The sequence below is a fragment of the Schistocerca nitens genome, chromosome 10 (assembly GCF_023898315.1).
Source record: "Schistocerca nitens isolate TAMUIC-IGC-003100 chromosome 10, iqSchNite1.1, whole genome shotgun sequence".
NCBI classification, from domain to species: domain Eukaryota; kingdom Metazoa; phylum Arthropoda; class Insecta; order Orthoptera; family Acrididae; genus Schistocerca; species Schistocerca nitens.
In genome coordinates this window covers 32538756-32554927 of record NC_064623.1, presented here as the reverse complement: position 1 = coordinate 32554927, position 16172 = coordinate 32538756, and the positions used below count along the sequence as shown (strand labels likewise).

The 16172-nt window shown below is 43.1% G+C and overlaps 1 protein-coding gene across 1 annotated transcript in view; it reads left to right on the top strand.

Moving 5' to 3' along the window:
* LOC126210499 (E3 ubiquitin-protein ligase UHRF1-like) overlaps positions 1-16172 on the top strand; it is a 162485-nt gene that overhangs the window by 52575 nt on the left and 93738 nt on the right. The window contains exon 5 of the mRNA XM_049939743.1: positions 5381-5721. Within this exon, the coding sequence (XP_049795700.1) occupies positions 5381-5721 (341 nt within the window). The remainder of the gene's footprint in view (positions 1-5380; positions 5722-16172) is intronic.

Sequence of the window (16172 nt, the reverse complement as noted above, 5' to 3'; positions counted from 1 at the left end):
TATTGATAGTAATTAAAGTCAGAAAAAGTAGTCAAAAGAGAGTTTCTTAACATTTACGGATCATTTTAGTAAAATTAAATAAGGAAGTGTGGTCCAATGGTCAACATCTGGATGTAATAGTCTGAATTAATAACACTTAAAACAAACTGATATGCAATAGCGGTAGCAGTACTGTAAAATGAACCTGAAAGTGCAAAGGATATGAACTAAAACATGTACAAAAGAAAACACAGTTTTGAGGATTTGGCCATCTATGTAAGTATCGTGTACATTATTAATCCATCCAGTTACTGACTACCTGTCCTCTGTGTTGCTGCCTTTATAAGGTAACAAGCTTAAGAAATTTTTCTGTTTGTGTATAACAGAACTACCTTCATGTTTCAAAAATCCTGAAACACTTTAATCTTTCATTTTACTCTAATAGATCTGATGGTGGCTGTACAACGAAAACTGGTTAATTGTAGAAATAATAAAATGTGACCCAGATTATGAGTTCTATGATTTATTAAATTTTCATTTATTATTGACTGAGAAGCTAATATATAAAACATTGACAGTCATTTTAGCATTATGGATTACACATTTAAATGCAATCTTCATGCATGTTTCAGATGATAATTATCTGAAAAATGAACCTGCAATGGTTTTTTCTATGATTCATGTCGCTTAAAATGCTGGTTTTATTGCAAAGAAAACTGGTTACTTACAATCATTAGGGACAAACATGAAACAAGAAACTGAGATTCCATGAGAGCGCCTTTTTACAATTCGAGAGCGTGTGTTTAGATAGTACATTTGAGTCTTGAAAATACTTAAAGAGAAGATGCTCACCGAAAACTTCATTGTTGCAACACCACTGCAAGACGCACAGTAATATTTTTGATGGCATTCAGAGATACAGTAGAATGCCTCAAAAGGGAGAAATATTCAACTGTAAACTGAAAGGTCATTATATCACAGGTCTCACCTACATAGACGATCATTTGTTTGAATTAGTCTTTTATATAGGCTACATGCCTAACATGTGAAACAGATGTTAAACTTAATAGTTTTTTGCCTTGCAAAAAAGGCAGTGCCCATTCCTATAGGATGATGATGTCCCACTCAATGCCTGTGAAATTCGACAGTAATGTGCAAAATTCATATTGCTGTCTGTGTATTTTTTAGGCAATGAGAGTGCTGAAAGAGTTTTTTTCATCTGGTGGAGGAGAAAGGTGAAATTCAGGTGCCTCACTAAACCACATATGCTCATTCAAGTACTCGCATTTGGACATGTGGTGTGTCAGAGTGGATGCAACCGAGTGAGTATGAGGAGGAAAATCTCATGTTGGTAGACTTCTACTTCAAAGAGAAGTGTGTGGGCACTGTGGGATGACAAGTAGCTTGTGTGTCTTGTCCACCCACAACTCTTAACAGAGCTACACAAACACATCTACATCTACATCCTTACTCTGCAAACCACTGCAAAGTGCATAGCAGAGGGTATGTTCCATTGTACCACTTATTAGGGTTTCTTCCCATTCTATTCATGTAAGGAGCACATGAAGAAAGATTGACTGAATGCCTCTGTGTATGCTGCAATTATTCTGACCTTGTCCTCTTAATCTCTATGTGAGTGATACATAGGGGGTTGTAGTGTATTCCTAGAATCATCGTTTAAAGTCAGTTCTTGAAACTTCGTTAGTAGGCTTTCTCAGGATAGTTTAAATGTATCTTCGAGAGACTGCCAGCTCAGTTCCTTCAGCATCACTGTAACACACTCCCATGGTCAAACAAACCATTGACCATTCGTGGTACTCTTATCTGTATAGATTGAACATCCCCTGTTAATCCTGTTTGGTACAAGTTCAGAACACTTGAGCAAAATTCTAGGATGGCTCTTAAGAGTGATTTATTAGTTTATTAGCAGTCTCCTAAGACTGAATGCAGTTCCCTAAAATTTTAGCAATGAACTGGAGTCTACCACCTGCTTTACCCACAACTGTGCCTATATGATCATTTCATTTAATATCCGTACAAAGTGTTACACCCAGGTATTCACATGTGTTGGCCAATTCCAGCTGTGACTCATTGATATTAGATTTATAGGATACAATATTTTTTCATTTTGCAATGTGTGCAATTTTAAATTTGTGAACACTTAAAACAAGTTGCCAATCTTTGCACCAATTTGAAAGTTTACCAAGATGTGACTGAATATTTACACAGTTTCTTTCAGACAGTAGTTCATTATAGATAACTGCATCATCCGCAAAAGTCTGAGTTTACTGATATTGTCTGCAAGCTCATTAATATACACATGAACAGCAAGGGTTCCAACATACTTTACCTGGGGCACACCTGAAGTTACTTCTACATCAGACGATGACTCTCCATCTTAGCTAACATGCTGTGTCCTCCCTATCAGAAAGTCCTCAATCCAGTCACAAATTTTGCATGATACCCCTTATGATTGAACTTTTGACAATAAGCATAGATGTGATACTGAGTCAGATACTTTTCCGAAATCCAGAAATACTGCATTTACCTGACTGCCTCGAGCCAAAGGTATCAGTACGTCGTGCGAGAAAAGTGCGAGTTGCGTTTCACGTGATCCAAGTTTCTGGGATTCGTGCTAGTTGACATTGAGAAGATCGTTCTGTTCCAGATATCTCATTGTGTGTGAACTCAGAATATTCTGTAGTAAATCAGTGTCAAAGATACTGGACAGTAGTTTTGTGGATCACTTCTACTACCCTTCTTGTAGACAGATGTTACTTGCACTTTCATCCAACTACTGGTCACGGTTTTTGCTCTACGGACCTACAATTGATTATAGTTAGAAGAGGGGCTAACTTAACTGCAAATCCAATATACAGGGTGTTTCAAAAATGACCGGTATATTTGAAACGGCAATAAAAACTAAACGAGCAGCGATAGAAATACACCATTTGTTGCAATATGCTTGGGACAACAGTACATTTTCAGGCGGACAAACTTTCGAAATTACAGTAGTTACAATTTTCAACAACAGATGGCGCTGCAAGTGATGTGAAAGATATAGAAGACAACGCAGTCTGTTGGTGCGCCATTCTGTACGTCGTCTTTCTGCTGTAAGCGTGTGCTGTTCACAACGTGCAAGTGTGCTGTAGACAACATGGTTTATTCCTTAGAACAGAGGATTTTTCTGGTGTTGGAATTCCACCGCCTAGAACACAGTGTTGTTGCAACAAGACAAAGTTTTCAACGGAGGTTTAATGTAACCAAAGGACCGAAAAGCGATACAATAAAGGATCTGTTTGCAAAATTTCAACGGACTGGGAACGTGACGGATGAACGTGCTGGAAAGGTAGGGCGACCGCGTACGGCAACCACAGAGGGCAACGCGCAGCTAGTGCAGCAGGTGATCCAACAGCGGCCTCGGGTTTCCGTTCGCCGTGTTGCAGCTGCGGTCCAAATGACTCCAACGTCCACGTATCGTCTCATGCGCCAGAGTTTACACCTCTATCCATACAAAATTCAAACGCGGCAACCCCTCGGCGCCGCTACCATTGCTGCACGAGAGACATTCGCTAACGATATAGTGCACAGGATTGATGACGGCGATATGCATGTGGGCAGCATTTGGTTTACTGACGAAGCTTATTTTTACCTGGACAGCTGAAGCAGTACATCTCATCTGCATGTGAAGCCATTCTGCCAGACACGCTGTCAAAGGTTTCGGGTAATTTCATTCAGAGACTACGCCATATTATTGCTACGCATGGTGGATATGTGAAAAATATCGTACTATAGAGTTTCCCAGACCGCAGCGCCATCTGTTGTTGACAATTGTAACTACTGTAATTTCGAAAGTTTGTCTGCCTGAAAATGTACTGTTGTCCCAAGCATATTGCAACAAACGGTGTATTTCTATCGCTGCTCGTTTAGTTTGTATTGCCGTTTCAAATATACCGGTCATTTTTGAAACACCCTGTATAATCTGATAGGCGTTCCATCAGGCCCTGGAGCTTTGTTCAGTTGTAACAATTTCAGCTATTGCTCAATGCCATTGGTACTAATCCTGATTTCACTCTTCTTTTCAGTGGTACGACTATTAAATTGTGGCAGTTCTTGTGGGTTTTCCTTTTTAAAGGAACATTTGAAAACACATTTAAGCATTTCATCTTTTGCTTTGCTACCCTCAATTTCAGTTCCTGTCTCATTCGTTAGTGACTGGAAACTAATGTTGGTAGCACTAACAGCCTTTACATATGACCAGAATTTATGTGGGTTTTGTGAGAGATCATTTGATAGTATTCTGCTGTAATAATCACTGAAGTCTGCTACAATAATCACTTAAGGCTTCACACATTGCCCTCATGACAGTCAAATGTGTTTCATTCAGCACCTCTCTATCTATGGTTTAAGCTCTGTTTTACACCTATTATGCGGTACTCTGTTTCCTTAGAAGTTTCTGTACAGTGATTGTATACCACGACCAGTGATTGTTACCATGGAGGGTCCGTGCCATTACTGTTCTACTTGCTACATATTTATCCAGTGCATGGTCAACTATTCTTTTAAACTTGTCATAGTTCTTCTACATGCTCCTGTCCTGTGCTGAAAGTTTCCTCATTGAGATATGATACTACTGATTTTCTGCCCAGTTTACTGAACATGTATAACTTTCTGCTTGTTTTAGTTGCTATTTTGTTCTTTGGTAATCATTGTTGCCACAACTGCGTCATGAACGCTGATACCAATTTGCGTGTGGACGTCCTCAAAGAGATCAGGTCTGTTTTTTTGCCATTAGATAGATTCCCCTGCAAGTCAGAGATTTTTTCCACTCGGAGAGTGAGTTTCGTGTCGCTGTCATCATTTCGTCACCGCAGATACACAAGTCTCCGAATTAGTGTAATATAAAAAGACTTGCACAAGGCAGCCAAACTCCCTGAAAGTGGACTCCCTGCCAAATATGCCATACACACATTTCAGTTATTCTCTTCTTATCAGTACTGTTTATTGTCCATGCGTCACTTCCATAAAATGGTACACTGCAGACAGACATCTACAGGAAAGACTTCCTAACACTTAAACTTGTATTCAGTGTTAACAGATTCTTGTTTTTTTATATTATTTTATTGCTAATCTCAGCCTGCATTTTGTCCTTTCTTTTTCGACCTTTAGAATTTCAAAGTGTGTATTGCAGTCAACACTAGTTTCTGTAAATCTGAATAAATTGGTCTTTCTTTTATTTACTTTTTTATTTTCTGTGTGAAATCACTGTAATGACATTATCTTACATACAATCAGTATTTTGTTTTTGTAAATTGTCATTTGTTGGGCAGGACTTGTACATTTTTTATGTAATCTTTTAAAGAAATTTGCTTCCTTAAACAACATGTTACCCCCTTTACAGCACCATCGATCAGATAGACATGTTGTGTAAGCTGTCACAAGTTCGGCCAATGTCGCGTAAACTTCTGGACATGACAGAGATTGAATGTGGCCAGACTGTTTTGGTTAATTACAGTCTGGATGGAACAGATAAATTGGGTCACTGGTTTGACTTCAAGGTTTCGAAAGTTGTGAACGGTAGTAAAAAGAAGTGGCTCGAAGGTATCATTCACGTGCTTAACTGGAATCCTTACGAGGTGACTGGTGTGAAGATTACGAAAGTGGACATGATATGGCAGATTGAGAAACTAACATTGCGGAAGCAAAGAGAAGATTTGTGCAGTGCTCATAATGTACAGAAACGTAAGTACCTATGTTCAGTGTTTGTAACTTTAGTTAAAATATTTATGTTACATACTTTCATTCCTCATAGACATATCTTTTGGGATAGTGCATATAAAGAAAATAAAGTATCTGCTTTGGAATGTATAGTGTGTTCTAGCCTCTTCCCCACTACAGTATCTCTCTCAGCCTAGGACAGCTGAGTGACCTAACCTTTGTTTTTAACCTTCCACCCAATATATCCCATTCCCCTTCCGAAAACTAGTCGGTAGGCACCTTACCCTTTTACACACTATCTGATAAAAATAGATTGGTGAGCATTAATATGAGATGTGTCCACCATTCACCTATATGATGTCTCGAACTCTGCTGGGGACACTTTCAGTAGGCGTCTAAATGTCTGTACAGGAATGGCAGCCCATTCTTCCTCAAGTGTCAAAACAAGAAAAGGTAATGGTGTTGGAAGGTGAGATCTGGAGTGAAGCCAACATTTTAACACCCTCCCAAAGATGTTCTGTTGGCTTCAGGTTGGGCCTTTGAGCAGACCAGTCCATTTCAGGTCTGTTATTGTCTACAAACCATTGTGTTACAGATGCTGCTTTATGGTACGATGCAGTCACACTCAAGCAATCAGTTTTTGCCTCTGAAGTGTTCCTCTACTGTAAACAGTACACAATGCTGTATAATGTTTTCATATCATTCTTGTGTTTAGCATTTTCTTTACTGCAATAAGGGAACCACACCCTAACCTTGAAAAACACTCCATACCATAACATCATGTTCTGGTACTTCACTGTTTGCACTACATATGATGATAGTTCACATCTTCAAGTATTCACCAAATCCTTCCATCAGACTGCCACAGCATATAGCACGACCCATCACTCCAAATCACTCATTTCCATTCATCCACTGCCCAGTGCCATCACTATTTACATCAACTCGAGCATCACTTAGCATCGACGACAGAAATGTGCAGCTTACAATGATTTCCTCGACCGTTGTTCCCCCCCCCTTTTTTTAGCTCCTTACGCACAGTCACTCTGTTAGCAGAAGTGTCGGTAGCATTTCAGAACTCGTGAGTGATTCCTTCTGCTGATTTCATGTGTTTTCTTGCAGGCACTCTCTGCATTGCTTGACGGCCTGTATCCGTCAGTTGGTAACATCTGCTTGGTCTTCCTTTAACTGTGGATGTTCTTTTGCATTTCCAGTCCACAGTCACATCACTAACACTCAACTTGGGCAGCTGTGAAAGGTCTGAAATGTCCCTGATGTAGACGTTATACAGGTGACATGCAATGAGTGATGTAGACGTTATACAGGTGACAAACCTGCAGGGTGATTATAATTAAAGTTAAACTTTTAGCCCACTGTAGAAACACCACCACTGGTCAGAATGATGTCAAATTGCAACGGAATGTTATCGGATAAGTGGGAAAACGTATGGCAGTAGAAAAATAAATAGTTATCAAATTTAGCAATAGATTGGCACTGTAATCTTTATATTTTAATAGTGGTGAACTGCAAATGATAACTGAATCGTACAGCAATGCCTATGATGTATGTGTGATGTTAAAGTAACTTACTACTCAGTGTGCATGGGTGTACAGGTGTGATACTGTTAGTTACGTAAGCCCATCCATCACAGCAAGGTCATATCATGTCGGATGGGAAAAATCGCTTTTTAATTGTTCTGAGGCCAAAAACCGCATAAAAAGCATCAGTGGCATCGGTTTTAAATTGTCCTGAGACCAAGAACCGCATAAAAAGCATAAATCAAAATCAAATTGGATTATTAATTTCTGTGTGACTGGTGCAAAACGTGTTTAATATGCTGTCCACCATTTTCTGCAACAAGTTGAAATCGAGAAACAGCATGATCCGTGACTGATCAAAGTGTTTCCAGGGTTACATTCGGATTGTGTTGCGCAATGCCTTCCTTCGATGCAGCCAAGTTTGCAATCGGAACACTGAATGCAACATCTTACAGCCCCACAGCCAGAAGTCACACGGATTAAGATCAGGTGATCGGGATGGCCAGACTGTAGGGAAATGGGGGCTGATAATTCTAGGATTTCTGAAATGGCGCTTCACCAGCTGCTTAACTGGTTTTGCAGTGTGCGGAGATACGCCATCTTGCATAAAAATGATCCCATCCACGCTGTCTGAGAGCTGAAATGATGTGGTTGCGGAAAAGACACTCGTAGCGCTTGCCAGTGACAGTACAGGTAACAGTACCAGAAGTACCTGTCTCTTCGAAAAAAATATGGCCCTATGATAAATGATGCAGTAAACCCACACCACACAGTGACCTTTCCAGGATGAAGTGGTACTGGTTGATCCTATCAGATGGAAGTGGGCTTCGTCTGCCCACAAAATCTTCCACGGCCAATCATTGTCCAGTTCCATGCAACCAAGAAATTCTAAAGCAAGGGTCTCTCTAGCTGGCAGGTCAAAAGGAAGCAACTCGTGCACATGGGTAATTTTGAATGGATAGCAAAGAAGGATGTTTCATATGATTTTACGCACCGTGTTCACAGGTGTGTCTAATGGTCGGGCAATTCTCTGTGCACTACACATTTGCACACTACTACTAATCTCCTTCAGCATTGCTGTGGCCACTGCTTCCACTAATTTTGAATGAATTTGTTTCCTTCTCCTACCAGGTTGCACACCAAAAGAACCCTTCTTTTCGAATTTCTGAATCATTTTCTCCAGAACCACAGCAGTCATAGGACTAACACCTTTTTTCAAACTCTTCAGTGTCTGAACTTCTGCAGAGCGATGCGGCACAGTCATAATTCTTGTAATACAGCTCTACAAGCAGAGCCGGAGCCTGTATTGAGGCAGCCATGGCGAATGTTGCAGACACGAAAGGAGGAAAAGCTGTGTATATGGCGTATTTATACCAACTTTAATGGGTCATGTGCATGACAGGTGGTTTCATTTACGTTTTCTGACACATTCAGCATCATCTGTTAATCAATTTTCACACTGTTTTTTTCTTCTGCTATATGTTTTCCCCCTTCTCCGATAATATTACATTGCAATTTGATGTCATTGTGACCAGTGGTGTTATTTCTACAGTGTTTTGAAAGTTTAACTTTAATTATAATCACCCTGTACATTCAAAGTCACTGCACTCTCCTGACACACATTCTGCTGTTATTGTTTCTCAACTGAGAATACAGTACTGCTCACTGCCTTTTGTACTGATGGGTCCTCCTCTTGTGATATCCAGTGGTCAATTCCACATTACACAGGGGTGTCTGAATACTCTTGATCAAATAGTGTGTGTGTAGATCAGTAGTAGTACTCATTTCACCTACTGAAGGTAAGTGGCAGCCAGCAATTCTGCCTACCAATTTATTAGTTTTCTCAACTGAATTTTCCTCCGATAAATTTACTCTGTTCCAACATTATGGAAGAAGATATCTTCCTAGTGAAACAGAACTAGCTCTTTATTCTCATGGTTTAATCAGTGCTGTTGCTGTGGGATCTTGAGTCAGTTACAGATTTCTACATTTCCACAAGACTTTTGACACCATTCCTCATAAAAGCAGGTTCTAATCAGATTGTGGGTGTATGCAATATTGTCTCAGTTCTGTGACATCTTGAGATTCCTGTCAGAAGAGTGACAGTTTTTAGTAATTGATGGGCAGTCACCTAGTGAATCCAGCTGAATGTGGGGTGTCCAAAGGCAGAGGTCTAGGCCCTCTGCAGTTCGTATTCTTTACAAATGATTTAGAGTACAGTGTGAGCAGCTCACTTATATTCTTTTCAGGTGATGCCATGTGTGAAGCCACAGCCAGTCTAGGGGATACCAGGATTATTTTATTGTTAATTCAAAATTTTTCTACACTGAAATTATCTCCTCCAGTATTTATGCATTAACTCTTGCATCATAAGTGCTGGATTAATTCATTACCTTATCAAAACGGCATTTCTCTCTGGAAAAGGGTGCTGACAAACAGAGTTCTCCCACATTGCATTGGTCTGTCTCATATAGTGTGCAAGGATGTGACCAGAAGTGTCAGTTGTGAGGCACTCGTTCTCTCTGGTTGGAGCTCTCAGCAAACCACAAGATGTCACCCCCCCCCCTCCCCCCCATAATGATCATTCAGATTGGCTGCTGGCGTTTGTTCACCGACTCTATGATGCACCCAGCTATATTCCAAACTGAAGAGTATAGCTTAATTTTCCCTATTACTACTCCTTTTTTTTATTGCTGTTGGCCTGGGATATCCACAAATCCTGAAAACCACACTGATACCAGCACATATTATTTAATATCTAGTAAAGTCATGAGATTATCAAATCAAATTACAAAATGTTTTAGACAAGATAGCTACTGGATGATAAAGCTATAGTGCTTCCTGAACAAAAACTATGTGATATCACCTCACAGTTTTTTTTAGAAAGTAGGTATTGTGCAATTCGTTTAAATTTCACAAATTGAAAGGTTAATGATTGACCTAATTACCTAGGGACTACAAGTATGAACGACTTAAACTGGAACAATCTCGAAGAAAATGTTGTGGGTCAAGGGAAACCAAAGACTGTATTCTGTTGACAGAATACTCGGAAAATATTTCTCGGCATCATAATTACCATCCCTGACTGGTACCAAAATAGTGAAGTGTTGTATCAAAACTTCCTCGAAAATGGTGATCAAGAAACATCAGATGAATTCCTACACAGGCTAGGTGCAGCAAAATGGCAAAAGTGAATGGACACAGCAGGAAGTCTGAATTTTGAGACCACAATGTAGATGAGCCTGAACTTTGTTAAGGGAACTAGGAATTGGTGTCCCCATACCAAGGAATAAGACAACAGTTAAACCAAATGCCATTGTTTCACATCTAGTAGTGACATCCAGAGCACCAAAAGACAAAGCACCTACATCAAAGCGAAAAGAGGACCCAGAACCCGAAAAGCCTAAGCCATAAAACCAAACAATCCTATTCCTTCACTCGTGAAGTTGTCTCAACGGCACTAAAACACGTTAAGCCAGAAAAAGCTACAGGTTTTTACAGTATCCATGCTGAATACCTAATAAACTGTGGCAGATACACAAAATAAGCATGACTCATTTCTTCGTAGATATTATGCAAACCAGCAATATAACACGAGAATTAAAAATACTCTAAGGTAATCGCTGTATTAAAACATGCCAAACCAGCTGATACCCCTAAAAGCTATAGACCAATACACCTACTATCTGTGGGCTACAAGCTGCTAGAACAGCTCATCCATAATAGAATAAGTACAAGGTTACTTGAAGCAGTCCCGCTCGAAGAAGCATGTTTCCAAGCAAAACAAAGCTGCACAAATCAAGTTCTGTCACTCACCACTTACATCAAGGCAGGATTTTAAAGAACTCTTAAAACTGCAGCTGCAATCATTGAGTTATTAGTGGCCTATGATAGTGTCGGGAGACGGCACAATTCCTTGCAGACCAGTCACTTGCCTGATTGACAATATGTTAAATGACCAGGTGTTTGGATCCAACATCAGCTCCCCACGAAAACTGATTAATGGTCTACCACAGGGATCAGTCCTTGTTCCTCTTCTTTTCAGCTCGTACATACCATAAACAGAATCGAGGAAGTTTGGTTACACTCTTGATTGGGTACTTGCAACAAGATGTAGCTCAATTGAAAAGTCAGAAGAAATTGTAATGGAGACCTAGTTGTAGCGAGAAAATAGTTCCTTAAATGCAGACTCCAACCAAACACCACCAAAACTGGGGTTTCCTGCTGCCGTGTAAATAATAAAACTTTCCAGGAGAAAACGCAACATACAGTTTGGAACTACTTCATTCATAATAAAACACCAAGGTACCTAGAGATAAAGCTAGACAGAATTCTGTCTTTCAGAAGGCATCTAACAAAAACAGCTACAAAATTGGAATGAGACACATAATCATTCAAAAGCTATATGGAATAACATGGTGAGCATCAGAGCATCATTATCCACCATACGTTCTTTTGCTCTGGGTCTTATCTTCTCAACTGCTGAATATTGTGCTAGTTTGGCTAAACAGTCAATTTGCACAAAAGATAGATGTCAAACAAAATAACTCGAGAATGATTGCTGATGTTATCAAATCAACATCTACCAAATGACTAAGAGTACTGGGCCCTATTACACCTTGCCATCTCACGAATGAGTACAAAAAGATCGTGGGTAATAAAAATCTACCAGTTCATCAAGGTGTTGATGATGAAAATGATAACTGACTCCACTCTACATCAGCAACAACAAAAGTGATAGTTGCTGCGGAAGCGGAGTTTAGTATTGCTAGAGCATGATAATAGTGTCCCATGTATCACCCAAAACCCGCTGGGTTTTGACTTGCCATTCTAAACATGGTCAGTACTAAAAGAAATGTGCACACAAATGGGATAAATAACCATCCCCACATTGTGAATGTGGATGAACCACAGACCATCAGACAAATCACAGAAGAATGCCCCCACAAGATCATACGATGCTAGGCAAGGAGACTTCATGCTGCTGACTCCAAGTTGATAGGTTACATAAATGCTCTAGATGTTTGTTTATAAGATTTTGTGTTATAAATATTATGCACAAAAAATTTGTTTCTAATGTGTCACAATGCAATACAGTAAATAAATAATTTAGAAAGTGCAACAAATCCACCAAAGAGAATGCGTCCACTATGCATGCTTTTCTGTGATCAACTGAACCTACCAACACCAGATGTCGGCTTTGTCCTGTAACATAAGTGTTGCAGCATATCATTGTTATAACTTCAAGTTGAACAAATATACACCCCTGGAAATTGAAATAAGAACACCGTGAATTCATTGTCCCAGGAAGGGGAAACTTTATTGACACATTCCTGGGGTCAGATACATCACATGATCACACTGACAGAACCACAGGCACATAGACACAGGCAACAGAGCATGCACAATGTCGGCACTAGTACAGTGTATATCCACCTTTCGCAGCAATGCAGGCTGCTATTCTCCCATGGAGACGATTGTAGAGATGCTGGCTGTAGTCCTGTGGAACGGCTTGCCATGCCACTTCCACCTGGCGCCTCAGTTGGACCAGCGTTCGTGCTGGACGTGCAGACCGCGTGAGACGACGCTTCATCCAGTCCCAAACATGCTCAATGGGGGACAGATCCGGAGATCTTGCTGGCCAGGGTAGTTGACTTACACCTTCTAGAGCACGTTGGGTGGCACGGGATACATGCGGACGTGCATTGTCCTGTTGGAACAGCAAGTTCCCTTGCCGGTCTAGGAATGGTAGAACGATGGATTCGATGACGGTTTGGATGTACCGTGCACTATTCAGTGTCCCCTCGACGATCACCAGTGGTGTACGGCCAGTGTAGGAGATCGCTCCCCACACCATGATGCCGGGTGTTGGCCCTGTGTGCCTCGGTCGTATGCAGTCCTGATTGTGGCGCTCACCTGCACGGCGCCAAACACGCATACGACCATCATTGGCACCAAGGCAGAAGCGACTCTCATCGCTGAAGATGACACGTCTCCATTCGTCCCTCCATTCACGCCTGTCGCGACACCACTGGAGGCGGGCTGCACGATGTTGGGGCGTGAGCGGAAGACGGCCTAACGGTGTGCGGGACCGTAGCCCAGCTTCATGGAGACGGTTGCGAATGGTCCTCGCCGATACCCCAGGAGCAACAGTGTCCCTAATTTGCTGGGAAGTGGCGGTGCGGTCCCCTACGGCACTGCGTAGGATCCTACGGTCTTGGCGTGCATCTGTGCGTCGCTGCGGTCCGGTCCCAGGTCGACGGGCACGTGCACCTTCCGCCGACCACTGGCGACAACATCGATGTACTGTGGAGACATCACGCCCCACGTGTTGAGCAATTCGGCGGTACGTCCACCCGGCCTCCCGCATGCCCACTATACGCCCTCGCTCAAAGTCCGTCAACTGCACATACGGTTCACGTCCACGCTGTCGCGGCATGCTACCAGTGTTAAAGACTGCGATGGAGCTCCGTATGCCACGGCAAACTGGCTGACACTGACGGCGGCGGTGCACAAATGCTGCGCAGCTAGCACCATTCGACGGCCAACACCGCGGGTCCTGGTGTGTCCGCTGTGCCGTGCGTGTGATCATTGCTTGTACAGCCCTCTCGCAGTGTCCGGAGCAAGTATGGTGGGTCTGACACACCGGTGTCAATGTGTTCTTTTTTCCATTTCCAGGAGTTTATTTCAAGGACGACACAATACACGAAAGTCACAGATCAAGTAAACAGAGTAAGACGTGTGTCACTTTAACAGTCCAATCATAACTGAGTCCGAGTCTAGCGGCCACTGGCTGGCTGGCTGGATGGCTGGCTGGCTGGCCGCTTAGGTGTCACTGCTGCTGCTGCATGGGTGGCAGACAGCGCCGCATGTAGAGGACGCGCGTAACTGCGTGGCGGCACTTTGAAAGATCGGCAAGTCACAACACTTTTCCCCCCTTTGAAGTTTTTTCACAGGTCTAGATGGAGGTGGCCTGTAGATTGCTAATGTCCATAGGTGTTGTTTGACTGGCCGTAAAGTCTCAAGGAGGCGGCTTCCCGTACGGACGGAAGTGTTCTCGATGATAACGGGTCGAGATGACTGGAGACGTGGGGGTCGAATCTGCTGGGGCCCCGTGCACCAATCTGCCCGTTGCGGCAAGTCCGGTTGTTATAACAGGAGACATGGGCGATGTGTCCGCGCCCGTAGGAGAAGGCGAGTAGAGTTGCTCCGACAGACAATGGTCATCTGGTTCCTGCATGGGAACGTCTCCTATTGGCGTCAGTTCTTGTGCTGGCACCGATATGATGGTGAGAGGACTGCATTGTGAGTAATGAGAGATTCCAGGATCCCGAGCGTCAGGTAGAGCCGAAGGTGGTGTAGCGGCATCCGGAGCAGGCGTTGTCAGCACAAGAGCCCAAAGCTGGTCCGAAAGACGCACTGCAACACCCGTGTCCGTCTGGATTTCATACAGGCGTCGACCACGGTGTCGTAAGATGCGGCCAGGACTTCATTTTGGCCGCCTGCCATATCCCCGTACCCATACAAGGTCATCAGCGGTGAACCGGCCAAGCGAAGGCACCCTCGGCCGTGAGGTGGAAGGCCGCAGAAGATGAAGTAGCGTGCGGGGCTGTCGGCCATGTAAGAGCTCAGCCGGGCTGTGGTCGCCCATGGGGGTGAAACGGTAGGAAGCCAGAAACTGGAGAAGCACAGCAGCAGCAGAAGAAGTCAGGAGTTTCCTCATCTGAGCCTTAAATGTGCGGACCAATCGTTCAGCTTCACTGTTTGACGCCATGATGGGCACAAAAATCTGCAAAATCGGAAGAGGCAAATTGTGGACCATTATCAGTAACAAGAGTAGAGGGAAGGCCCTCCAAAGACAAAATGCGAGCTAGAGCATTGGTGGTTGCCGCGGTGGTAGGCGACATGCAACGGACAATGAAAGGAAAGTTAGAGTAGGCGTCAATTACGAGTAGCCAATAAGTACCTAAAAAGGTCCCGCGAAGTCAGCATGAATACGCTCCCAGGGCTTCTCAGGTGAAGGCCACGGTGACAAAGATGACTTCGGGGCGGCGGCCTGTGACGCACAAGGGCCGCGGGCAGTGACCATATGTGCGATTTCAGAGTTGATGCTGGGCCAGTACACGTGACAGCACGCCAGAGATTTTGTGCGAGAGACACCCCTGTGCCCTTGGTGAAGGAGGCGCAAGACTGAAGCATGCAAAGATGCAGGTGCCACAACACGTGGTGAACCATTTTTGGTGGAAAGGAGGATAACACCATCCCTAGCCGTAAGGCGGTAACGCAAAGCATAGTAGTTCCACAATGGATCAGAAGTCTTAGCGGACGGACGATCCGACCAACCCTTCTGAACACAGCGTTTAACCCGGGAGAGGGTAGGGTCAAAACCTGCAGCAGCTGCCAGCCGGTCCCTGGTGGTGGGGAACCCGTCCACAACCCACTGCTCGGCAACATCCAGGTGGAAACACGAAAGTTCGTCCCTGTCAAATGCCAGATCAGGACCCATGGGAAGGCGAGACAGTGCATCAGTATTCGCACATTGAACCGTCAGCTGGAAATGAATCTCATAATTGAAACGAGACAAGTAAAGAGCCCAATGCTGGAGGTGGTGTGCAGCCTTGTCGGGAAGTGACGTTGATGGATGAAACAAGGAAACAAGTGGTTTGTGATCCGTAACCGGATGAAATTTTGAGCCATAGAGGAAAACACCAAACTTATGAAGAGCATAAATAATGACCAAAGCTTCTTTTTCAATTTGAGAATACTTTTTTTGGGTATCCGTGAGCGTTTTGGAGGCATAAGCAATGGGTTGTTCAGAACCGTCAGAAAAACAGTGCGCAAGGACAGCACCGACCCCGTATTGAGAGGCGTCCGTGGCAAGAACAAGATGTTGGCCAGGTGGATATGTAGCCAGGCACGGGGCCTGTTTCAGCATAG